The sequence below is a fragment of the Oxyura jamaicensis genome, chromosome 1 (assembly GCF_011077185.1).
Source record: "Oxyura jamaicensis isolate SHBP4307 breed ruddy duck chromosome 1, BPBGC_Ojam_1.0, whole genome shotgun sequence".
In the NCBI taxonomy this organism is placed as follows: domain Eukaryota; kingdom Metazoa; phylum Chordata; class Aves; order Anseriformes; family Anatidae; genus Oxyura; species Oxyura jamaicensis.
In genome coordinates this window covers 26,099,383-26,124,131 of record NC_048893.1, presented here as the reverse complement: position 1 = coordinate 26,124,131, position 24,749 = coordinate 26,099,383, and the positions used below count along the sequence as shown (strand labels likewise).

Sequence of the window (24,749 nt, the reverse complement as noted above, 5' to 3'; positions counted from 1 at the left end):
CAGAGTCCATAGTTCCCTTCTGGTGCAAACATAGCAGCTCAGCTGCACCATGAGTAAACAGTGCTTTACTTTTGTTTTCCGCTATTTCAGTCTGATCCATTGGACCTATTTTTACCTTCTCCTCTGGTCCCTTGCTATTGTAGTATAAAAGGAAGAGAAGTCCATGTTGTAGTCACTCTTTCATAGGCTGGATAAGCTGAGTTATGGCTGCTTTGTGTCCCAGTACAGCCCAGTGAAGGGGTAGCCTCCTGATGGTCCTTGGCATTGGAAATCATTTTCCACTAATTATCTTCAAAATATTTACTTTAAAAGCGCTGTGAACAATCAGGCCAGGAAGCTTGTTTACTTGAACATTTCCTCAACAAGAGTGCAAACACCATTGAGTTTTTACACTTTTCTCCCAACTCTAAACAAACATTGTGTAGCCCTGCTCAGGATTTTACTGTGGTTAAAGAAGAACAAGACCTCTGGTGTTTATTTTTTCAATATATGTATATTGTTAAAGAACAGCTATGTTCATCAGTTACTTCCTATGCACTTGCTTACTCCAATTATTTCTTTCTTTCTTATAGGCATGTAGCCACCGCTCTAGCTCAGAGATAATCTGCTGTACAACTCCTTCCCTGAAAGCCTTCAACCTTCAACCACCCTTTGTAACCAAAGTGTTTTTTATTTTTGATGGTGTCAGCTCTTTGTACTTTGATTTTGATTATGTCAATAATCCTGTATTTAAGCATTTTGAAAAGCCAGTGTTCATATCAAGAGGCAACCCAAAGGTTCTGGAAATTAAGGTAAGAAATGTTGAAGTAAGTTTTTAAACTATTATTTTTTTACACAATAGAAGTATTCATAAATGCACTGAAAGTTGTGAAGCACACATCAGCAGCGTTCTGTGGAACAGACATTTTGATGAAGTAGAGGAAGCCCCAGTGAAACAAAGGCAGCAAGGGACTGAGCACATTGTGTTCTGGACTGCGTTCGTCCAATCCCCCAGTTGTCACAACCTAAAAGATAAAGAAGTGTAATCAAAGACATACCAGGGCTGTTACTGTGCTCAGGTAGGGAGGGAGAGGGGCTTTCCTTGTCCTCTGGGCAGCAAGTGGGGCAAGCAGGCTGCATCAGCTTCTGACTACTACAAGCTGCGTCAACAGCTCAGAATTAAACATGGCCAGCAGCCCAGAACCTGAAGTGTGTGATCTGTGTGTGAGTCCTGGCTCTTACTGTCACATGTTTTTTCGTCCTTCCCCATGGAAGATGTGGAGTTACCTTTGAGAAGTGCCCCAGCAGCTTTGGCTCTCTAGAGCTGAGGGAAATTCCGGTCTGTGCACAAAGTTACTCAAGAAGATCAGTCACCACTGTAGCCTAAATATTTATGGATCCATGAAAAATGCAAAGTTGATGCTGAGTGCCAGTTAAAAGAGAACTCAGCCTAGGCAGCAGTGAGAAACATCTCTCAGGAATCTGGGGCCCTCAGAGGCACAGTTTGCTTTGTGCAAGAGTGCTGCAGAGAAAGTTAAATCCATTTGAGTCTGATTTCCTGAAATGTAGTGTGTTTCTGATTTAAAGTGTCAAATAGAAACAGGGTAAATACAGGTATTTCTAATGAATAAATACAGGTATTTATAATGAACATGGATGAAAAATTGTTATTATGAACATTTCATTTCTATAGAATATTTATAATTTATATGACATATAAGATATAAAAACCTTTAAAGAACAGAATCAACCTTAATGGTGGGGTCACTTCTTCATGAGCTCTGTAAGCCAATGATCTTTCCAGACATGAAATCTGTGAGGCCTGAGGTCTTTGACTCCAGGATGATCCAGTGACCCAATTCTGGGCTGCAGAAAATCGGACAGTTACCTGAGAGCCTCTGTCTGTCATGCTGGGTTCCAGTCAAACCCTCTGAATATTGATCTGACACTGCAAAATGTTTTGCGCAAATTCCAAAGATTTATCAGTCTAAGATCTAAACATAGGAGCATGGAAATAAAATACTAGTTCTTAATCCAAAGACAAGGAGAACCATATAGAGAAGAACAGGAAACTATAATGGAACAGGTTTACTTAGTAGCTCACAGGTCCTTTTTTCAGCAAAATAACTCTATGCAGAGTGAACTTTCGCCTCTTTATGGAGAAACACTAGAAAGAGTTCTGGTGTGCAGATTAACAGAGAGCTGGGAATACATAGCTTTGGTATGGCTCAATGCCTCTGTGCAGTGACAGCAGTGATTTCCAGTGATTTCCAGGTCATGTATTTCAACCAATTGCAAAGAAGGGAAATTAATTTGAGAAGAATAATGGAATAAATCAGATTGGAAGAAATCTTTGGAGGTATTCATAGTCTAACCCCCTTGCTCAAAGTAGGGCAAAGTTAAAAATTTGGTCAGCTTGCCTATGGCCTTGTCCAGATGAGTTTAGAAAACCTCCAAGGATGGAGATTTTGCAGCTCAAAAAAAAACAGCTCCTCTCTCTTTGCCTTATGCACCTTGTGCTTCAGCCTCTTTCCCATCTCAGTGGCCCTCTGCTGTGTTTCACTTAGTTTGTCTTTATTTCTCTTTTACTGTGGGGCCCAAAACTCAGCAAAATTCTCCAGGTGTGGCTTCACAAGTGCTGAGCAGAGAAAAACAATTACCTTTTTCCATCTTATGCTGCTTCTAAAATACTTGGTGAGCCTTCATCACTACAAGAGCACGTTGCCACCTTATTTTACCTTGTGGTCCACCAGGACCCCAAGTCTTTTTCTGCAAAGTGACTTTCTGCCCTATTGTTCCTACATGTCCTGGTGCATGGGTTTATTCCATCCCAGGTGCAGAACTGTGTATCTGTATTTGTTAAATTTATGAGGTTCCTGCTGGCACATTCCTCTGTTATGCTGCAGAACCTCTGTGTAGTGATTCTGCTCTCCAGTATCATTCATTTGCCTACATTTAATGTCATCTGAAAGCTCAAAAGACGGTGCATTCTGCCCCTTTGTCCAGGTTGTTGATAAAGATTTTAAACAGTGTTGGTCCCAGCATCCCCCCTTGAGAAATGCCCCTTGTCAGACTCGTAATCTTTCACCTGATGGTCCAGTCAGATTTTTACTCAATTTATAGTCCAATCATCCAGTCCATATCATGCCAATTTATTTTCAATAATAGGACAGACTGTGTTGCAAACCTTGCTAAAAGCAAGGTAGACATTGTCAAGTGCCCTCTCTTCACCTACAGAGCCCGTCATCTCCTTACAGAAAGCACTCAGGCAAAATCCACTTTTGGGAATCCTGTTCTGGCTGTTCCCAATTTCCTTCTTGTCCTTCCTCTGCCTGGATATCCTTCCATGAGAACTTGCTTCATAATCTTCCCCAGGCGGTTAGGTTAAAAATTAGGTGTTTTTTTTAACTCTTGTCTTTCTTTAGTTTAAACCTTTTATTCTCCCTTAAGGAGAAGTCCCTAGTGCTATTTATTGTAAAGAAGAAGATAATGAGATAGAAAGGCTGCTTGAGGACTGTCCAACTGACAACTGACCAAAGTAACAATTTTGTAGGATTGATGTCACCTTGTAGTCATGGCACCCAAGGCAGATGTCTACCTAAGCCTGCTGTCCTGATTATTTGCCTGCAACCAACTGGGGAATGACATGAGTGAAAGCTGGTCTCCTAGAACAAAGCATGAACAAGCACCAATTTAACATCCTCTTCTAAATAGAATTAGTTATAGTGGGATGCTTCCATCAAAACAGTAGGGCAGCTTTCAGAAATTATTGCAGGGAGCCAAAAGATCATTACCAGCCATATTGGCAACACTTTTCTCTAGCCCCGTACTCCCATACAAAAATATACACACACAAGTTTACATGCCTCATGGTCATATTTTGTGTGGTAATTAAGCAAGCTCAGCATGAAATTAAATGGCAGCTTGCTTCAGTGAACAGACTGTTCTACCAAACCAAAGTTCTTTTATCTTTTTCTTAATTAGTTTCAGAGAGGTGGAGGGAGCTTTTATCACAAGTTTTTCAATCAAACTAATCTACTGTGACATATTTAGCTTTCATCAAATGACGGTAGGTACCGATTGAAAGGTGCTGTTTGGTTTCCCCTGATGACCATAAGATGTTTTTGTAAGAAAATGTTAAATGCAAGGAAACATTAAGTCCTCTGTCTAAACACAGCCAGGGCACTGTGTGCCACGAATGCCAGCCTTTCTTGTCTTCAGTGCCAGCCCTTTTGTCTTCCACGCTACCAAGTCTCTCAAGGACCAACATCATCATTGCCTTCCTCTGCCAAGTATGTGACTCTTTGAAGTCTCTCTCTGCCCACCATTCCCCGGTCAGAGCGGTCACGGCAGAGTGGCTTGAGGCACTTCCCTGCTTCAACACCACAAAGACACTATTTCAGAAGTGCTCCCATCTCCTGCCAACATGGGAAGCTCACAGGGCGGGAGAAATTCTGGCTTTTCTCTGCTGGGGATAACTGAAGAAATGAATCTGCTAAAGAGCACAGAATCTTCTCACCACCTCCCACAGGAGCCACTGACCTGGGCCAGAAAGAACTGGACAGTTTGTACAGAGGACTAGGTCCTGTGCTGATTTTCCTCTGTGCCTCTGCTCAGAAGACTATCCCCCACACTTGGCAAAAGGCATTTGATCTCTCTGCAAGCGCTGTTGGGGTATGGACAAAGAAACTCCTAGTCTAGTCATTTTCCTTTCAAAGTCTCAGGTCACTTTGCACAGTTGAGAACTTCCACCAGAGGTCAAGACAGGAAAGCAACCTGTCTTTAGATATTACAAGTGATAACACACTACAGAGACAAGATAACCCCTATCAGCATTGCTTGGCAGCCTGTATTTGCTACGGGGGAATGTGTCCTAACTCTACCATGGCATCACTTTGGGGGCTCTTGAAAATGTCCTTCAATGGCCTCTTTATGAAGGCCAGCTCTTGGAAATGCTGCAGAAGACTCAAGGTTTTCAAGGTTTTGGGACTGTGTGTCAGGTTGCTACCCTCAACCTCTGAGAGCTGCAGCAGCTCTTCCACTGCTTCCTTGCACCCAAGCCTGGAGCACTAGTGTGAGCAGGGCAGGCACCGGTGGGGAAGGGGCCTTGCCCTTCCCCGTGTGTCACTTTTTTGTTGTTGTTTTACTTTTGGTAATTGCCTGAGCTGCACAGCTTGCAGAGCCCTGGCCTGGTCAGGAGTGGTACTGTAACAGATTGCCCAGGGAGGTGGTGGAATCACCGTCCCTGGGGGTGTTAAGGAAAGCCTGGACCTGGTGCTTAGGGACATAGTTTAGTGTGTGGTATTGGTGGTATTGGGATGGTTGGACCAGATGATCTTGGAGGTCTCTTCCAGCCTTAATGATTCTATGATTCTATGCACCAAGCCTGTGCTGGAGCTCTGCATGCTTCCTGAAGAGGCCTATGCCGAGGTGACTAACATCTATTTATAAATATAAAACCTTTGACTAGAGAAATAATTAGCACAATTTGTTATATTACACATCACATGAGAGATTTTGAGATCTGTTCTCTGCCACATCTGTTCTAAAACAATCGGTCAAGATTTAATCCCCTAGTCTATTGCTAAACCAGTCCAACACATTCTTTGTGAGATAATCTTAAGAAACTCTTCTTGTTCATTTACAAGTCAGTCTATTTTTCATCTTCTTCCACATGTCACAGAAAATTATTTTTCTGTTAATGTCCAGTCTGAGAGTGCAACGGAAATGTTTCTGAACAAGCTTAAGTGGAAGCTCTACTGCAGTAACTCCTCGTTCTTCCCTATGTAATCTGCTCTGTTTAGGAATCTCAAAAATTCTTCTGACACTGATATCAAAATTTCCACACCTAGGTTTTCAGTTTTTGTACTGCTTCTAGACATTCATCCAAATTGTTCCTCTGTCTCTAAAGTTGTAAGGTATTTAGCTAATCTATCAGATTGGTTTGTGACAGCTGCACAGAGTAATTACTGGATTCTTCAGCTTGCATGTAAGGACATTACTCAGCAAGTAAGAGGTAATATGCGTTTTAAAATAGGAAATATTGTTTCCTGGATCTCCTTGGAGTCAATTTCCTCATTTTCTTAATACCATATGTAAATTCTTTGGTCCTTAGAAGAATAAAATGACTGCTTGAAAGAGGTCTGAATCTTTTGATAATAGACAGATATTATACTGACTGTTTTTGAAACTATAATATATTAATGGTAATATAATGGTAATGGTAATAAATAAAAATTACTGCCTTCATTATAACTAGCTAATGACCACCCTAGGAAACATCAGTATGTTTATTTTCCTTTGAGTAAGCAACAGTTTGGGTGGAGACAATTTTCTAAGAGGCAGTGCAGAAGAAAAAGAGAGGCCACTCATCCACACTCTTTAGGACAATACATTTATTCTGAAGATGGAAGACCCAAATTCAGTTCTTTTGAGGTACATGATTCAAAAGAAAGATTTGAACTTGAATGGCTCACAGTCTGTAGTAAGTTTCCAGACTAATAAGCACTAAACAGCCAATCAGTGCTCCCTGGTCCACTGAATATTCAACACCAAAAAGAATGGCTCCAAGAATGGCTTATATAGACAAAAGTGAGCAAAATGGACTTTTTCTGCCAGCGGTTAAAAAGCACTTACCTGGGGTGTGGCTTTGCTGGTCAAAATAGGACATTAAACTGGCTCTCCTATATTTTTATTACAATTTCTCCAGAGCTCTTTCTGATTTTTAGCAGACATAAAAATATATGCCAAAGTAACATTTATTTTGCCCTTCAGAACGGGTTTCTTGTTTTCATTTCAGTAGATGTAGCCTCACAGCAGTGTCAGGCATGATGCCTTCCTCCCTTCTCTTGAAAAACTCCCAGTTCAGCCCACATCAATAGACCCTATTACTGTCTACCCCATCCTCCCTTTTCCCCTTTTACTCCCTCATAATATGCCTGTTCTTTAATCTTATCTAAGCTGAACTATACACGGGTCAGGGCAGAACTGCAGCTTCCTAAATACCGATGCAGTCCTGAGCACAAAAGATCCTGACCTTGGCCTTTGGACACTACTATATCACAATACCAGGAGGAATAATATTTCATCCAAGTCTAGGATGTGAAGGCAGGTTTTCTGAGTAGGGAGTGCACTTTTCATGTCATTTTTACCAGGTTTGTTCCGTTTTCGGTCTATGGAACGTGATTTTGAAAGATTTGTGCATTTTTATGATTATAATTCGCTCGCTCTTTTTTGAAAGCTTCACTCCCTCAACCATAACTAGTTGCAAAACAAAATATTTGAGATGCCTTTAGTTTGTGGATAATATAATGACAGTTTTGTATAAACAACAGGATCACATAATGCTTTCTTTCTTGTGCAAATTATGCAAAAATCTAAACAGGGTGATCAGAAATTATTCCTCAAACATTTGCATTTTTAGGAGTCCTTATGGGCTGTATGAGTTAGTGACAGGAGATTTTATCCTTAAACATTATCATCTCCCCCTCTCTGGCCTGTCAGTCAAGCTCCCGTTTACATGAATAAACCTGGCATACGCACATCAACAGGGAAATGTAAGCTTGTGTTAGTCTGTTTTATTCCACAATTGGTTTTCCATTAAAAACATTTTACAAGGTAATGAAAGGCCTTCTCCTTAACTTCTGTGAGGTGGTTATGTAATATTAAATTGATTTTTTCTTTTTTTTTCTTTCCAAGGGAAATTATATTGATTCAGAAGCTGTTAAAGGAGAGGTGCTAAAAGTTGGAAATAAAAGCTGCGAAAACCTCCTCCTGCAGTCAGAATCAATTCTGTGTACGGTTCCAAGTGATCTCCTGAAATCCAACAGTGAGCTAAATATAGAGGTGAGGCAGCTACGCCACACATACAATATTCATGTCACTTTTATTATCAATGCCACCATTGAACCTACAAACTTCAAATATAGGCCTAAGCCTGTGTTTACAGAGATATCTCTATCCCTGTTTGTTTGGGATGGAAATTCAAATAATATTGACTTTTTTAAAATAATTTAAAAACATCATTGCTGTTATTACCCATTTGTACAGAGACTTTCTGGAGCCCTAGGCATAAAACAGGACCGAAACTAAGAAGCACAGAAACAAAATGTTAGCTCTTAGTCCAAAGATGAGAGGAACCATAGAGGGAAGGACAGGAAACTGTAATCGAGTAGGTTTGCTTTTGAGCTCACAAGTCCTTTTTCAGAAAAATATTCTGATACAGTCAATAGGATCAGATCCTTTCTGAAGGATTTTTTTTCTATGTTTATATATATATATATATTTTTTTATAAATATATATAATTTAGTTTCATTAGTTCTGTAAGATGCAGACACTGAGGAGAAATGTTTGAGTTTCACCATTGTTGTAAATGTGGTCTCACTAGAGTCATTCAGAGTTCTACAGAGGATTTAAACTGTAGGCAGTTTTTACCAACTGATTCATAGTATAAGACACAAATCCTTCGGATTTTTTTTATTTTTTTTTTTAATATAAAAATGTAAAAGCACAGGGAGGGGGTTACATCTGAACAAATGAAATCTGCTGTGCATGGACTCTGATTCACTGAAAACTGTGGAAACTTTGGAAGTCAGCTAAGTGTGACCAGGATCAAAGTCTATGTAAACTCAATGAAATCCTGGTATTTCACGTGTTACTACAATCTAAGTAAATAATAATCATTAAATTATTTTATTAATACAGCAACTATTAAGTTTTAACTTATTTTAATATGAATTTGCTTTGAAAAGTACAAATCCAGTTTCTTGGCAAGTTTAGAATGAGCTCTTCTTTTGGCAAATCTGTTTCTCATATTTGTAAATGCCTAGTTTCATACAATATTTGTGCATATTTAACATTCTGCACCTATTTGTATTTTTACGTATTCAACTTCATTCAGTCTGTTCTACAGTGTGACAGTAGGCCATAACCTCTAAGAAACAGATACATGTGACATATTCCATATGTAGAAAAGAATACAGCATAAAGGGGTTAAATAAGGTTTCTGCTTGTTTACTGGCAAGGAGCCTCAGAAATTGAAGTCTGCCCAGCGAAGAAGAAAATTTGCTCTTTTGACGGGCAAATCCATCATTACAGTACCCAGAGGAATGAATTCCACGGGAGGAAGAGAAAAGATGGCCAAATGCATTCCAACTGACTGAGCTAGTGCCGTGTGATTTAAAACAGTTTTTCCCTGTTAGCTGCTCGGTGTTTGTTCGGTTGTTGATTTTGGGGGTTGTTTTTTTGTTTTGTTTTGTTTCTTTAAACTGTCAACAAGTTAGAAGCTGGCAAGGGACAGGCTCACGTGACCTTGGGAACTAAAATGCAGGCACACTGTCAACAGAAAGACAGTATGATGTTACAGAGTGGTTATGCCAGAAGGACACATATCAAAGACATTTAGTCTTTTTTCTAACGTACATCTCAGCCCATGTATCCACAGGCCCATTCACTTCCCTGCACCATTTGAGTAAAGGTGTGAATTCAGCATTTTGAATTAGCGTCTGGCAGCAGTGGGATCCTGTTATCCAGAGTGTGTGTACCATTTGTGTGGTGTAGCACATACATGGCCATGTCCCTCTTGAAAGTATATAATGAATCATAAAAATGTAGAACTGATTTCATGTATAATAATATAATTTTTAATATTTTTTTAATATAGTAATTTCTTCACTCCCAGTATCTTATCTCAGTAGAGCATCATAAAGTCAAGATTTAATTGTTATGGGATATATCAGCTTTACTTCAGTACTAATAATCTTCTTCTTACTTGTCTTTTAATATTATCACACTCACACTATCTACATTTTTTTTTCTTTTTTTTTCAGTGGAAGCAAGAAGTTTTGTCAACAGTTATTGGAAAAGTGCTCATCAAGCAAGATCAGAATTTCACAGGACTAATTGCTGGAGTTGTTTCAACATCAGTTTTAATTTTTATCATTTTGGTATTTTTTTTCTGGAGAAGGAAGAACAAACAAATTAAAGGTCCATCATAGTCAATTTCATCAAATAATTCAGTTTTTGTATATTAGATTTTAAATATACTCCAATTTATGATCTGCTTAAGTGCCATGCAATACCCTTCTGTAACCTGTCAGCCAAACTTTCACAATCTAGTCCAGTGTTCAGTTGCATTTCAGCCCTTGGCTGTTGCCTGAGCTGGGTGAAGGGCCATGCTATGCCTACAGGAGAAGGATTTCCGGGAAATTCTAAGCTATTAGGGAAACAGTAACTTCTTTTCCCCTGTCAGCCTTAGAAGAGGGGACAAGTAAATGACACACCTGCAACCACATGTATTTCAGCTTCATCCAGTGGCCTTATAGTCCTTCAGGCTGTGCCTAGGTTGTGCAAGACAGAGCACTGCAGTATCCTGGTGTCCTGTTCACCTAAATCAGGAAATTGATCAAACTGTGCCTCCTTTCTCTCCCCTGTGTCTGAATTTCCTTCCAGTGGGAAATGCTGTGCTATGCAAGTAGGAAGGAGGAGGGAGCTCCTATTTAAACAGGTACCCAGTGTGGTATCACAGTCAGGTCACAAAGCTGGCCCCAGAGGCTTCAAAGCTCCTTTGGATCTTTCAGTATGGCCAACAATGGGGCTTTAATACAAGTTACAGCAATTCTTGTACTACTGAAATAGCTGAAGTTCAGGTCCTGTCCATAGCTGCCTCCACAACAACCTGACCCTCTTCCCAACAGAGCAGAACATCTAAATTTAAATTAATACCTAATTGAATGCTGGCATACAGTAAACATGAGGGTTTTCCAATATTTTTTTTCTCCTCTCCCTTCAGATCTGGGAAGTGATCTAGTGCGCTATGATGGCAGAGTTCACACTCCTCATCTGGACAGGCTGGTGAGCGCAAGGAGTGTAAGTCCAACAACAGAAATGGTCTCAAGTGAATCTGTAGATTACAGATCAACTTTTCTAGAAGGTACATTTCTACTGTGAATCTGTACAAACTGTGCCATTTTATACATCTTGCTTTTCATCTGTCTTCAGGTTATAGCTATATTGACTGATATCTTAATTTCAATTTTTGATCTGTTTTGTCTGTGTCTCTGTTGTATAGGGACTAGCATGGTTTACTATTTGCAGGTATACTATTTGAACTGATTTTCTCTGGTGCTTCCAAAGATTGAGGTGCAAAGAATGCATGAAAATGTCCTATAAGATGTGTGGAACCATGATTCTGGTTACCACTAAACAGTCCTTAACTATTAGGAGTTATCATACTAAGATATTTGAGGAATCACAGATGTGTGTTAGTCTTTGTGTAGGCACACTATTGTACTATTCCAGGTAGAAGACTGCTATATGCATCTTAGTAGAAATCACTCCAAATCCTTATTCTACCTTTTCAATTCCCAATCATGGAGCTGTCTGAGAGCCATGCCAGTTCCCAGCTTCCTCTGTGATTCTTTAATTGTTGCTGTCAGCTGGCACAGGAAGTTTCTTGACAGAAAGATTCCTGAAGGAAAGGAAAGCCTGTGCCAGTGTTCAGAAGGGAAAGTGGTACAAGGAACAAAACTGTGGAAAGATCTTTGTTGGGAGGTAAATCATCAGTGATCCTGGGGCCACTATGCACTGGCAAAGCCCTGCAGAGAACACCCCAAAGAAGGAGGTTTGTTCACTGACTATTGCCATAGGAATGTTCATTTCAATTACTGTAAAAGAATAAAATGACAGGAACATTAGAAAAAATGGACTCTTACATGTAGCAGCTGTGAAAATTATTCCGCAATTATAGCTAATTTTATCATTCCTATTAGATACTTGCTTTTGGTGATATAAAAGTGGTTTTGTAAATGGAAGAGTTTTTATTTTTGCTTCTAGGTAGAGCAACACTGAGTCTTTCTCTGCACCTAGTGTGCTAACACTATGTGAAAATCTCTCAGGTTTTATACATAAATATATAAAGCATGTCTGTGCAATAAGGTAACTGATAATCTCTGTTGTCAAATTTATTCCCTTTTTTCATTCTTGACCTTGGGCTAATTTCTGCTCACAGACTCCAATGGAATCATTCCAGACCAAAATTGGTGTATTTTAAACTTGGTTCCTTGATTCTATTACTTAAAATGCCGTGAAAAATCATCTAAACAAAAGCAAATGAATATACGTGAACATGATATCGACAAAAATAATTTTCTCAAATAAATACTCCTTGCTTGACTGAAGCATTTTAATTTCTGCTATTTTAAATCAGCTGGCTCATGTTATTTTCATGAGTAGCACCAACTGTATTATCTTCAGTAGTTACAGGATATGAATCACCTCTAGGCATTTCCCTGGTTGAATATTTACCATTGGATAAATATAGCTAGTCACCAGCAGTTTGGAAAGCTTCATGAAAAGTAGAGCTACCTATCAAATTAGAACATGACAGTAATACAAGGTTTCATGTTTTTAATTGTTCACTACTTCCTCCTCCCATATTATTGTCATTTTTCCATTTTACTCTTGTTACTCCCAGTTACTAGAAACGCCATAAACTACACTTGGCAAGAAGTGACAAGACCTCATTTGATCCCCTAGAAAAGTGGAAGTTTTTCCATTTACTTTCAAATTTCCATTTACTTTATTTATTTATTTTAAGTAGAGTTGAGACAAGGATAAGTTTCTAGTGACATGGTTTTCCTGGAGTTTGGCAGACTAGCAGTGCATATTTTCATTTTCCCTTTGTGAGCAAAACTTTTGCAAATCTAAGCTAATTCCAAACCAGTAAACTCAAACCCTAGCTCACCAGTGAAATAAAGTTGTTCGTTTTCTGAGGGGGAGCCTGAAAGGATTATAACAGTTCATGTTATGTTCATCTTGCAGATCAGTTTCCAAGCATGTCTCAGAATGGATCATGCAGACCTGCCCAGTATCCTCACTCTGACCTCTCCCCAATTCTGTCCAGTGGGGATTCAGATTTAGCCAGTCCACTTCTTCAAACCAACGTCCACATTGATATCAGTGCCTTAAATCCTGACCTGGTCAAAGAAGTCCAGCATGTGGTTATTGGTGCTGACAGCCTGATTGTGCATTTCAGTGAAGTAATAGGAAGAGGTAAGTACTGTGACTTCTGCCTTGCAGACTGGTGTTCTTTTTGCACACCCATTCATCGTAAAACATTCTGAATAAGGTATCTATAGGGAGGTTTTTCAGGCTTTTTACCTCTTACAGAACTGCATCCCATGCACCGAGTCAAGGGGAAAACTGAGGAGGTTCTCCTTTGAAGTCAGATGAGGGGTTGTGTGTTTGATGAGTTGGAGAAGACAGCAGAAAAGGGAAGGAGCCTGACATTTAACACAATACCTTTGAACTCAAGAGATTTGCTGATCCCCCTCAGCTGCCTCACTCTTACCCTCTTCCAGGCCACCAAAAATCTGATCCATGAGGCTGCAGAGCAGTGTAGGCTACAGCAGAACATTACACAAGCTGAAGGCAAACACCTAAATAGCAGGGGATGCTAAGGAGGAATCACCAGTGCATCCTAAACTACCCTGAGAGCCGGCAGGATTGCTGTATGACACTGAAATCCCCGCAGTGACTAAATGCATTCAGTAAAAGTCCCCATGGGTCAGGTGAATGCACATACCCATTTGTCCTTCACAAGTTTCCCCCAGCTCTGAAGAGTTCACTGTTTCCTCCTGTTGAAGGCTCTCTCTTCCCCTTCATTTCTCTTTCATCCCAACAGCAGATCTGTGTTGCTCCTGATTCCCATCCCTTTATTTTTGTCCCCAGTGAGTAAGTCTCCTATTTTTCTGAACTTTTCCGGTCACCCCTATTCCTCAACAGCTTCTTAGTGGGTTCTCTCCCAGTTTCATAGCCAGAGTCAGTATTTCTCTTAGTGGTATTTATTAAGATCCATACTATTGAGTACCTACTAGTAACCCAAGTGGAAACTAGATTTTCAGTACTTCTTCAGATCATGCATAAGAGGTCTCCCATTGAGTATCAAAATTCTGATAAATAAATAGCTATAAATGATATTCCTGATGTCTCTTCTGCAGGAAAATAGCCAGAAATCAGATACACAGTCAGTGTGTTTCCCTTCCATGTATTACACTTCATCATCCCCAAAGTAAGGGTGGGCCTTTTGCTTTTCTTTTTTGTTTCAGAGAAGGCCAAGTATTTCCCATTTTTAAATGCTGAAAAATCAGGAATGACAACAAATAAATTAAGCCTTTTTTAATTTTCACCTCCATAACTAGAAAAGGGCCAAACTCAAAAATATTTCAGACACACCCAATCTAAGCTTTAGAATTTGTGCCCAGGCTCCTAACAATCTTTGTGTGGTGGGATTTGAGTTGCTTTTATAAAACAAACTTTGCCAATCAAAGCCAACAAGGCTCTGACCAGTGCTTATAACCGGAACCTAGTAGTATCACTCAAATAGTCTTGTGGTCTCCGCAGAACTCGCACTTGACAAAAACTAAAAACTAAAGAAGATGAACAAACAAACAAGGAAAAAAAAATATTTTGCTTTCTAACTGCAAATATTAATATTTTACATATTGCCTAGTAAGTAGTACACCTATGAAGGAAAGTCACCATTGAATGTACATAATCTTATCTGGATTAATTAGTGCATGTGCCTTGATGTCACAGTTCTCTGTGTTTCCAAACTGGTCAAGCTGACTTCTCACTAGGGCTCCCCAGTCTGCAGACTACCCCATTTTTTTGGCAGTAAGGGACAGGCTCAGGAAGGCTTTATGTGTCCCTTCCAGTTTATTCCACTGCTTAGACTGTCAACAAGAAGGCAATTTGTGTTCATCATTTTTCAGTGATACTTTGCATTAGGAACTAGGCCATGGCAGAAACCACAGACTACCTCCCAATGATGTGGTTAATCTCTGATCAGCAGGGCAACTCCCAAACTTTTCATGGTCAACACACCACTTCTAACACCCAACATTTTCTATAAAATAGCAAGATCTGAAAAATAGGAAGCCCACAGTGCCTCAAATTACCACTGAAGACACATCGAGGCTGTACAATTTAGTGGACCAGTTAGCATGGAATTACACACCACTGGGAACAACTGATGCAGTTGGGCACATCAGCTCCTTCTAACTGCTGCTGCCTTGTACCTTCCAGTGCCCTTCTCCATATATCCAACAGGAGAGTATGGTGGCAATGAGCTGACATGGTTTTTGTGTGCATAGTCATTGCAAGAATAAGAAGCAGTTGTGGTGCCAGCCTTGTCATTATTTATATACTTCATCTAGGTAAAGAAATATCAATTATGCTGCAAATAGAGTTTTCATTTTATGTAATTACAGTTTTATGTGTTAGTTCTGAAGTGCACATTACAAGTGTTGGGAATTGGACAGAAATGGAGGGTGATCTCTTTCTTAAAGCATAATTGCTATCCAGTGGAAAATAACAGAAAGTTAATTTTACTTATTAAAGCTAATCTTTTTCATTTTTTACACAGGACATTTTGGGTGTGTGTACCATGGAACGTTGCTGGATAATGATGGCAGGAAAATTCACTGTGCTGTGAAGTCACTGAATAGTGAGTTAACTGTTTGATAGCGAGATATTACCTCAATTCCAAAGAAAACTGAAGTGAACTAGTCAATTACAGTGAAGTGTACTTACACAAATAAAAAAATCTTAGCTGCAGCTGAATCAAATTTATCTATGGAGCAACTTCTATGACTTTAGATACCATGAGGTATCTAAAATATATGCTATATAAGATTCTTATATAGTTGTTCATCAAATGAAATGACCATGTATTCTTTCTATAAAGAAAAGGACAGAGGAAAATAAGGGAAAGACAGTGTCATTTTTTATTCTACTGACTACTTAAGTTTTGCTTTTGGAAATTAAATTGCTAAGCAGCAGGCAAAGCTGCTGGAAAAACAGGAAGAGACAGTAACAAAATTTATTAAAGGCTTTATTCAAGTGTTGTTATTCCATTCATACTAAGAAGAAGAGAATTGTAATTAAAATGAATTTAAAAAAAAATAAAAATAAATAAAAACAGTGCATTTGGTCACTGTAAGAAAAACTATGTGCATAGCCTAGTTGTATTGTGGGAGGTGAGGAGCACATTTGTAGCTTCTCATTATCAGTTTCAGTTGTGCAAAGACATGCTGTACAGAAATGAACCATAGTTCAATATTTTTTTTATTTGTTTCATTTTATTACTGGATTTCTCAGGGATAACAGACCTGGAAGAAGTAGCTCAGTTTCTGAAAGAAGGAATAATCATGAAAGATTTCACTCATCCCAATGTTCTGTCGCTCCTGGGAATCTGTTTGCCTAATGAAGGATCCCCCTTAGTTGTCCTCCCATACATGAAACACGGAGACCTTCGAAACTTCATTAGGAATGAGACTCATGTAAGTATACAGCGAGGTCAATGAAGCAATAATGCAAGTCTAGCCACACCCTGCTCCAACACCACATGTTATAAGCTCTGATAATTACATTACATATATAGCTTGCTGCTGTTATTACACCTTAACCTTTGGCACTTGCCTAGGCTGGCACTGAGCCCAACCACAGCATTGCCACTCCTTCCCTTCCCCCTCAAATTCCCTTCTACAATGTTTCCCAGAAATTATCAGCAATAAGTATTTCTCATTTCCCATCCATAAGCCTTTTTATAAACAAATGTGGTTATGAGATTTAAGTCAAGGGGCCCAACCATCTGCTGGTTTAAAGTGGCATATCTCCATTGACTTCAGTAACAGCTGTGCCAGTTGTCACCATCTGCACTTCCAGCTCCTAGGTAAGGGATCTTCACATCCTGCTAGAGAGTGTCACAGTCCTGTTATCAATATTTTTAATTCTTATCTCAAGAGAGTAAACCAGTAATTGTTATTTTTTTAATTGTTATACAAACTACTTTCTCATCAGAGATTTTCTTAATTTTCATTGAAAGGCTACAGATTTCTCATGTAGGCCTTGCTTTTTTCTCTCAAATATGAGACTACGGGTACATTTTATACTGTAATATTGACTCATATCCAAATGGTAGGGCAATATAAAATAACTTCTGAGCCAATGGGATTTTGCCATTGATAACAATCAGCAATAGCCAGTAATTTATTTTTTTAAAAAAGCATTTTGGAAAATTGTTGGAGGAGTTAAGCTTTGTAAGGTAGGTACCTCTTCCCTTTTGAGCTTATTTCATTCTACAAACACCAGAGACTTTACTTGTGTATAGTGCCATGGGCCTCCCAGAAATAAATAGAACAATAACCACAGTTGAACAGGATTGTTGCACAGAAGAAAAGGATATGGAACAATGTCAACACAGCAATAATCTGTTGGACCTTACTGTCACATAACAAGTCATGTTGTTGGATAAAAGAATTACAGGTTTATTTTTATATTTATTTCTATATTTAACATTTTCTGTAAGGTCTCACCAGTAGAATTAGCTGTAGACCAGCAGAATTACCAGTCTTTCCCTGGTAACTGCTAAGGTCTCATTCACCTTTTCCATACTGATGATAGCTTGCACTTATTTTGCCCCAGATATTTTGCCTTCTTTTCTGGCCATTTCCAGCTGATGAGCTCCAAGTTCACAGTTAGCAACTTCTACTGAGTTACATGCTCTAAGTTCACAAATGTGATTTCTGTTTATCAGCTGTGATGTTGAAGTTGCAGAATATTGTTCAGCTTCCCAACCCAGGTAATGCTGCTTATGCTACAAACTCCACTCTTCTGGAGTCTTTCAGTTCTGTTGATTTCATCAAGTGTTTCCTCACTGGATGTAAGAACCTGACTAAACTTAGGCCAGTTTTACTATGAGCATCTGCTCTTTGGGTTTCTGCATTCATTATATCATGAATGTTTATATTTTACAGAACCCAACTGTAAAAGATTTAATTGGATTTGGCCTTCAAGTTGCAAAAGGGATGAAATACCTTGCAAGCAAAAAGTTTGTGCACAGAGACTTGGCAGCAAGAAACTGTATGTAAGTATAAACATCTATTTCTAGCTACATTATCACACTCTTTTGTGTAAGACAGTGAGACGAGGTAAATGAAAGTTTCCAGGATTCTCCTTCTTTAGTCAGACTGGAGTTTTTTCATTGTTCCACAATTAACCGATGTTTGTCTTGCATGCTGATGAGCTACTCAGCTTGCTAAAGGCTCACTTGTTACACATAAGCTTTTTTGAGTGTGGGAATTAAGAAAAGTTGAGGTGAAAGTGGAGTCTCTCAAAACCATTGGTTAGAGAATTTAAAAGGCATCTCCTTAGGGAAGTTAAACTGCTGTTGTCTCAACTTGCTGTGCTTCCACCCAACCTCTTCAGAAGCAGCACGTCTCTGCTGCCGCGCCTAGCAGTAGGGAACTTTGTGAGAAAAACAGGAATACAAAGAAACAACAGTGAGACTTCTTGACGGTAATTTTTCATTACATGAGCTTACTTTGTCTCAAATGTGCACACAAATTTACATTAAAAAATGAGAGTATGCATAGAATCTTACTAGTCTCTGGGTAGCCAGACAGTTCAGTTCACGAAAAGACTGATACAGTATTTGCAAAGAGCATTATGCTGATTCATCACCTATGTTGTGAACTAATGAGATACAGTACTAAATGACAGAGTTTATTTTTAACATGATAATTTGGAACTCTGCCTGCAAAAAGGTTCTTCACTTGCAACATTAGGCTTCTAATGCTTTTTCAAAGTGTGCACACACAGTTGAACAGCCTCTGGAAAAGAAAATTTTCTTGCAGCTGCTGCTTTTTTTCAGGGAAAAAAATAGCAAGCAACATGATTTTCAGGTTTCCTAAGAACAAAGAACAAATGGGGTTACTGAATAAGAGTCCTGTTTAATCTCATCTAAGTCCAAGGAGTAGCAACAGGACACTTCCCTCTCACATACTTCCTTGGGGGAGAAAGTAACAGCTATCAGCTATCAGGATATCTCATATTGACAACTGAATGGCTGCTTTTATATAGCTCAGTACTTCAGAGAATGGATAGCAGCTACCACATGAGAGGAAGATGTAGGGTTAAAGACCCCCATTCCCCAGAGGACTCATACAATTCAGCGCTCAGAAGCACAACCCCTGTTACAGGGGTGATATCCATCAGAAAGAAAACCAGGATGCAAATACAGTCCCCGTGGACTATTGAATCTATTCCACTATCCTAGAAGGAGTACAGGAAGCAGTTATGTCATAAACTGTCCTCCCAACAACCCATCAGGATTTCCTCCTACTCCCTGCAGGAGTTGGACTTGGTAATCCTTGTGGGTCCCTCCTAACTTGGGATATTCTATGATTTCATGATTCATTGGTATTGGGTTTGTTAATATATCAATAAATACAGAAAAGTGTTGTGTTCCATTCAGAGGAACCTCAACAGGCCAGAGAACTGGACAAACAGAAACCTCATAAAGTTCAAGAGAGGGAAATGCTACATGGAAAAGCTGAGACAGTGGCATTGTTTAGCCTGGAGAAGAGAAGGCTGGCATGGAGCGGGGCCGGGGGGGGGGGGGGGGGGGCGGTATCCATATGTATAAATATTTGATATGGTGGAGTAAAGAAGCAGGAGCCAGAAAATTCCATCTAAACATAAGAAAAACTCTTTTTCTGTGGGATTGGTTGAAGACATGCACAGGTTGCCCAGAAAAGTTTTTCAGTCTCTATCCTTGGAGGTATTCAAAGCCCAGCTGGACATGATCCTGGTCAAACTGCAGCAGCTGACCCTGCTTTGAGGAGGGGTTTTGGACTAGATGATCTTCAGAGGTCCCTTCCAACCTCACCCATTCTGTGATTTTGTGATTCTATAAAGAAGCCCCAAAACAGGTGGTTGCTGTAGCTAGATCTAAACTTATGATGAAGGATAGGTTTAAGCATGCTAACACCCATGCTGTTTTCTGTCAATGATACTGCTTATCAGAACAAACACTGAGCTTAGGAAGACCAAAGCTAGGGAGATGTCGTGGTATAGCTGAGTTGTAACACCAGCAGAATTTGCTTTATGCCACCATTCTCTCCCAGTACCCATATCAGTACAGACACCAAACACGTCCTAAGTGACAGGACTGCATTATTAGATGTGGGCTGTCACTGAGATAGTGATATGTCCTTCCTTATGCAAACTGAAAGTGAATAGGAAAGGTGATACTTTGATTTGGAAATAAAAATGAGAGTTTTCTAAGCATACAGGAGAAGAAACAGCTGTGGAAGAAATGATGTACCACTTAATCAGGATGTATAGGCTATTAGCAAAGATTATTTGTATGGAGCAATTGTTTTAAAAGACCTGTAATTTGATTTTTATTATCAAAACAGTATCAGAAATTTCCCGAGTTCATTCACTGTTGTTAAATGGGTATCAAATATACTTTGCTGCACTTTTTGTTTCACTGTAATATTAGTTAATAGTTCCAAGACAACATACTGCCTTCCAAAATCACAGTACCAAAAATGCAAGTCGGTCTTAATAATCTGCCATCATTGTAAATACTGTCTGCTCAGCTGAAGATAATACTTTTTGTCATTTTTCCAGGCTGGATGAAAAATTCACTGTCAAGGTTGCTGATTTTGGTCTTGCTAGAGATGTCTATGATAAAGAATACTACAGCGTGCACAATAAAACAGGAGCTAAACTGCCAGTGAAATGGATGGCTTTAGAAAGTTTACAAACTCAGAAGTTCACAACAAAGTCAGATGTGGTAATGTAGAAACATATTTGTATCACCTATTAATTTCTCTCATATTGCCTTCTAGCATTTAAAGAATGGACTAACTCCAAACCAGAACTTCTATTTGAATTTAACTTTAGTTCATGTAACAATAAGAGACTGTTTTTATAACCAGAAAAGGCATTTGTCCCAATCACAAAACAACAAGATGTTGACCTAATTATCTGTTACTACTCAGGAAAGAATTAGGAGTTTAATCGCACTCCAAGGGAAACTAAGGACATTCCCAGGAGCCAAGTTGGAGCTGAACCTTGTTATAGGAGGGGCTCTGGAAAGCTTGACAAAACAGCAGGTTAACGTTGACACTCTTAGAGTGTAATAGTTCTCAGAAAGTCCTTTGTTGCTTTATAAAGTCTTATTGACTGCCTACAGTAATCTCAAGTCTTACCTGTCCATTTATGAACAAAAAATTATAAGCTGAAGTCATTTGTTGGCTGGATCACTTTGTATTTTAGCCTTCCTTTCAATCCAGATTCAAATTAGCCTGTGATGCATAGAATTTTCACCACATATACTCTTCTCAGTATGTATTTGCACAGGTTTAGTCAGATCATCAGATCATGTAAATTGGCAGCACTCCACTAACCTCAAAAGAGGTCTGCCAATTTATACCAGTTAAGTAGGCCTATAGGCTTTTCTTTTCTTTTATTTGGTTGAGCTTCTCTGGCTCTAATTTAAGTGGCTCCTCAAGTCCCTACAGCATTTATTAGCCCACTTAAAAGAAAGCTGAATGCAGTAAAATAACTTCTCAAAGAAAAACCAACGCACTTGAATACTTAAATCTGTCAAACTACGTTCTAAAACTGGAATGTAAAGCTCTCCAGCCCTATCACTTATTATTTATTTCTTTGTTTTCTTAGTGGTCCTTTGGGGTGTTGTTATGGGAACTTATGACAAGAGGGGCTCCACCTTATCCTGATGTAAATTCTTTTGATATAACTGTTTACTTATTACAAGGAAGAAGGCTGCTACAACCTGAATACTGCCCTGATCCACTGTAAGTAGTTTGCAAAACCTTCGGCAACTGCTGCTGGTTCTGATGTTACAGAAACCGAGACTGTGGGGCGAAAAAAATGTTTTTTGTTTTGTTTTGTTTTCATTTTTACATAATTTCATAATTGAACACTTCTTTTATTTGAATGGCAGGTATGAAGTCATGCTGAAGTGTTGGCATCCAAAACCTGAGATGCGTCCAGCATTTTCTGAACTTGTTTCAAAAATATCAACAATCTTCTCCACTTTTATTGGGGAACACTATGTTCATGTCAATGCTACTTACGTCAACGTGAAGTGCATTGCTCCCTATCCTTCTCTTTTATCATCACAAGACAATACAGACATGGATGTAGACACATGACGGGTATGTCTAAAATAGAGGAAAATCCATTCGTAGTTGTATGAACGAAAAAATGAAACCTTTTGTCCACAAGTTTTTACTGCCCGGTCTTTGTGAGAACACTGTTGCACATGTTTATGTTGTTGCCCAAGTTGCACTAGTACAAGGACGTGATATCATATTGTTTAAGGCTATGGGATTCTGTAAACCATCACAGTCATTTACAAGTATTTGGACAACTGCATCAATTTACCAAATGGAAACGTTGTTTGCTACCATCCAGAGCTAGTTCTCACTAGTTCTCATTAATGTGTGCTCGGACCAAGAACAAAGATTCCTCATTAATGCCATGAAGAAGAATGTAGAATACCAATCAGTAAGGCTGGAAGGACTATTACTGTTGCATGTACTTTAGGATAATGAGCAGTGCAGAAATGGTTTTCACACAAAAGGTTAAGACAAACAATGATACTTACAAGAGTTTTAAAACATATTTTCCTCCCGCACAGTCCAAACTTTGGATTTTTGCACTATATTAACTAAGTTTCTTAGAAGATAAACAGCCAATAGAGCCAGCTTCATGGTGAATGTCTTCAACAACAGAAATTAACATCAAAGAATTTGTGCACAGTAAAATAAGCATGTCAGCCTTGCCAGTCCTCTTATGTAGTCAGACGGTACATAAAATGAGCAGAAAAGCATCTAGCTTAAAGCATTCCTAGTGTCAACTTTATTCCAACATTCAACCACTTGAGCAACAGCCCATATTGACGGATCACTCACTGAAAAAATTCAAAGCCTCCAACTCTTTCAGTAAAGAAATAACTATTCTCAGAGACTAAAAACTCAAAGGCATCCATATTAAATGCCAGGCTAATCCCTGGGATGTAGTAACATGGGCTGCATTATTCTAGAGAGGTGGAGGAGACAGGCAGGCTGGCTACTATATGGAGCTGCTGTCTGGTGAGTCACACAGCAAAGGAGCTGAAGGTGTGCCACCTACCCTTGGGTGGAGCTGCTGCCAAAGGCGAGTAAAGAGTGTAGGTGTTGCAGCCAGCCCTGACCTAAGAAGACTGTGCATGTTGATAATTTTTTCATGCCAGCCCTAAGAAGCTAGAAGACTGTTCAAAAGAAGAAAACAGCTTTAGGCCCCCTAACCTTTTCTTGGGTCACACAGCCGAGTGAATTATGATACCTACTTTTATTTCTACATTATAACAAGAAAAAACAGATGAAGAGAGAGAGAGTAAATAAAACTTTCATTCATTAGAGGGGAGTACTATAGCTTTAGGGCAAGCATCACATGTCATTTCTGTTCCTGTGGAATTCTGTGCATACTACTGTATAGCTTGTTTAGTATAGGATAGAACTGGGTTTGTTGGTGTAAACACATAAAGTATTCTATTTTTATATTAAAAAGAAAAGTTTATTTTTAATGACATTTACAAGGTTTGGTTAGGCCACAAAATACTGCACTGTGAACATTTCAGAAAATGTATGTCAACCTACATGATTCATAAATTGTAGCAACCTTAAAAATACTGTGTAAATATTAAAAAGGAAGATAACTGACTGCAAACACACTCCACCCTAAGTATAATATCTCTGTTGCTTCAAGCCAACCATTTTAAGATCTTCAAAGAGAGGTAGTGTGGATAAAGAACTGATATAAGGGAGATATGTTGTTCTTGGGAGACAGTGTTATAACTGAAAGATTTATAATGAGGGCAGAGTGTGTAGGCAAACTACGAGCAGATAATATTGTACTGTGTTTCATCACCACTTTCATTTCAGAAACAAACTTTCATGTCTGCTGAGAGCAATACTAATTGTAGATTGCTCAAGGACAAAAGGCTTTGCTGCAGGCAAAAAAATCATCTCTATGGTTGTTAAAACAGCTAAGGAAGTTTATGACACATAGATTTGGAGAAGATACTCCAGACTTGTACATACATGCTTGAGGAACGCTGCAATGTGAAACAGAGGACATTTTTACTATTTATGAACTTTTGCTTAATAAAGTTAATGTTGTGTCTGGGACACCTGTAAGAATACGTGATTCTGGTTAAGATTTGATGTTAGTAAGTTCATGTATCTGCAGAAGAGCTGAATGGTACTTATGTTCATAGTTGTTGTTATGACCTAATAAACAAGTTATTAAAATGAATTATTGTAATACTTTATGCTCTGAATGCTGTTATTACTGTTAACATTTGACCATTAAGCTGATAAAAGTCTGTACATTTTTTTCTGACTAAGATGGGAATAGCAACCAATGGAACTGTGTGAAAGAGAGTAACAGAGAGGAAAAACTCAGAAACATAAAAATACGGAGAGTGCTCCAATAAATCAAGCACACGGGTTCATCAGCCCAGTACTCTATGCTTCAGAGAAAAGTGCAGAATATACTGCAGTGAACAATTTTGGCAATGTCTCTTTGGTTGGAAAGTCTCTTCCCTATTCACAGGCTGCACCCACACAGAGCCTTAAAATTCTTCATGCGCTTGCTGTTGGGGATGACATTTGAAGCTCTTCATGCAGGCACTGCAAAGAGTAGCTGCTTAGCACAAGGATGGATGAATGACAGTGCTCATGTTCAGTGTCCAATGCCCTAATCAGTCATGAGCCACAAGAAACTGCAAGCACAAAAGTGGATCTGAACATATCACAGCTATGAGGATCGTGGTCATCCATCACACGTTTCATTTCTACGAGGAGCTTGGTATCTGTGGCACCTGAAGAGAGGAGGCTTTCCCGTT

The 24,749-nt window shown here is 39.0% G+C and overlaps 1 protein-coding gene across 3 annotated transcripts in view; it reads left to right on the top strand.

Moving 5' to 3' along the window:
* The window catches only part of MET (MET proto-oncogene, receptor tyrosine kinase), a 93,112-nt gene extending 68,944 nt beyond the window's left edge, over nucleotides 1-24,168 (top strand). For all 3 annotated transcript variants that reach the window (XM_035337974.1, XM_035337965.1, XM_035337980.1), the window contains 11 exons: nucleotides 573-791; nucleotides 7,678-7,824; nucleotides 9,808-9,964; nucleotides 10,770-10,910; nucleotides 12,800-13,030; nucleotides 15,405-15,485; nucleotides 16,139-16,320; nucleotides 17,797-17,906; nucleotides 20,459-20,624; nucleotides 21,515-21,651; nucleotides 21,801-24,168. In XM_035337974.1, the coding sequence (XP_035193865.1) occupies nucleotides 573-791; nucleotides 7,678-7,824; nucleotides 9,808-9,964; nucleotides 10,770-10,910; nucleotides 12,800-13,030; nucleotides 15,405-15,485; nucleotides 16,139-16,320; nucleotides 17,797-17,906; nucleotides 20,459-20,624; nucleotides 21,515-21,651; nucleotides 21,801-22,011 (1,782 nt within the window). In that variant the 3' untranslated portion in view covers nucleotides 22,012-24,168. The remainder of the gene's footprint in view (nucleotides 1-572; nucleotides 792-7,677; nucleotides 7,825-9,807; nucleotides 9,965-10,769; nucleotides 10,911-12,799; nucleotides 13,031-15,404; nucleotides 15,486-16,138; nucleotides 16,321-17,796; nucleotides 17,907-20,458; nucleotides 20,625-21,514; nucleotides 21,652-21,800) is intronic.
* Nucleotides 24,169-24,749: the final 581 nt, after the last annotated feature.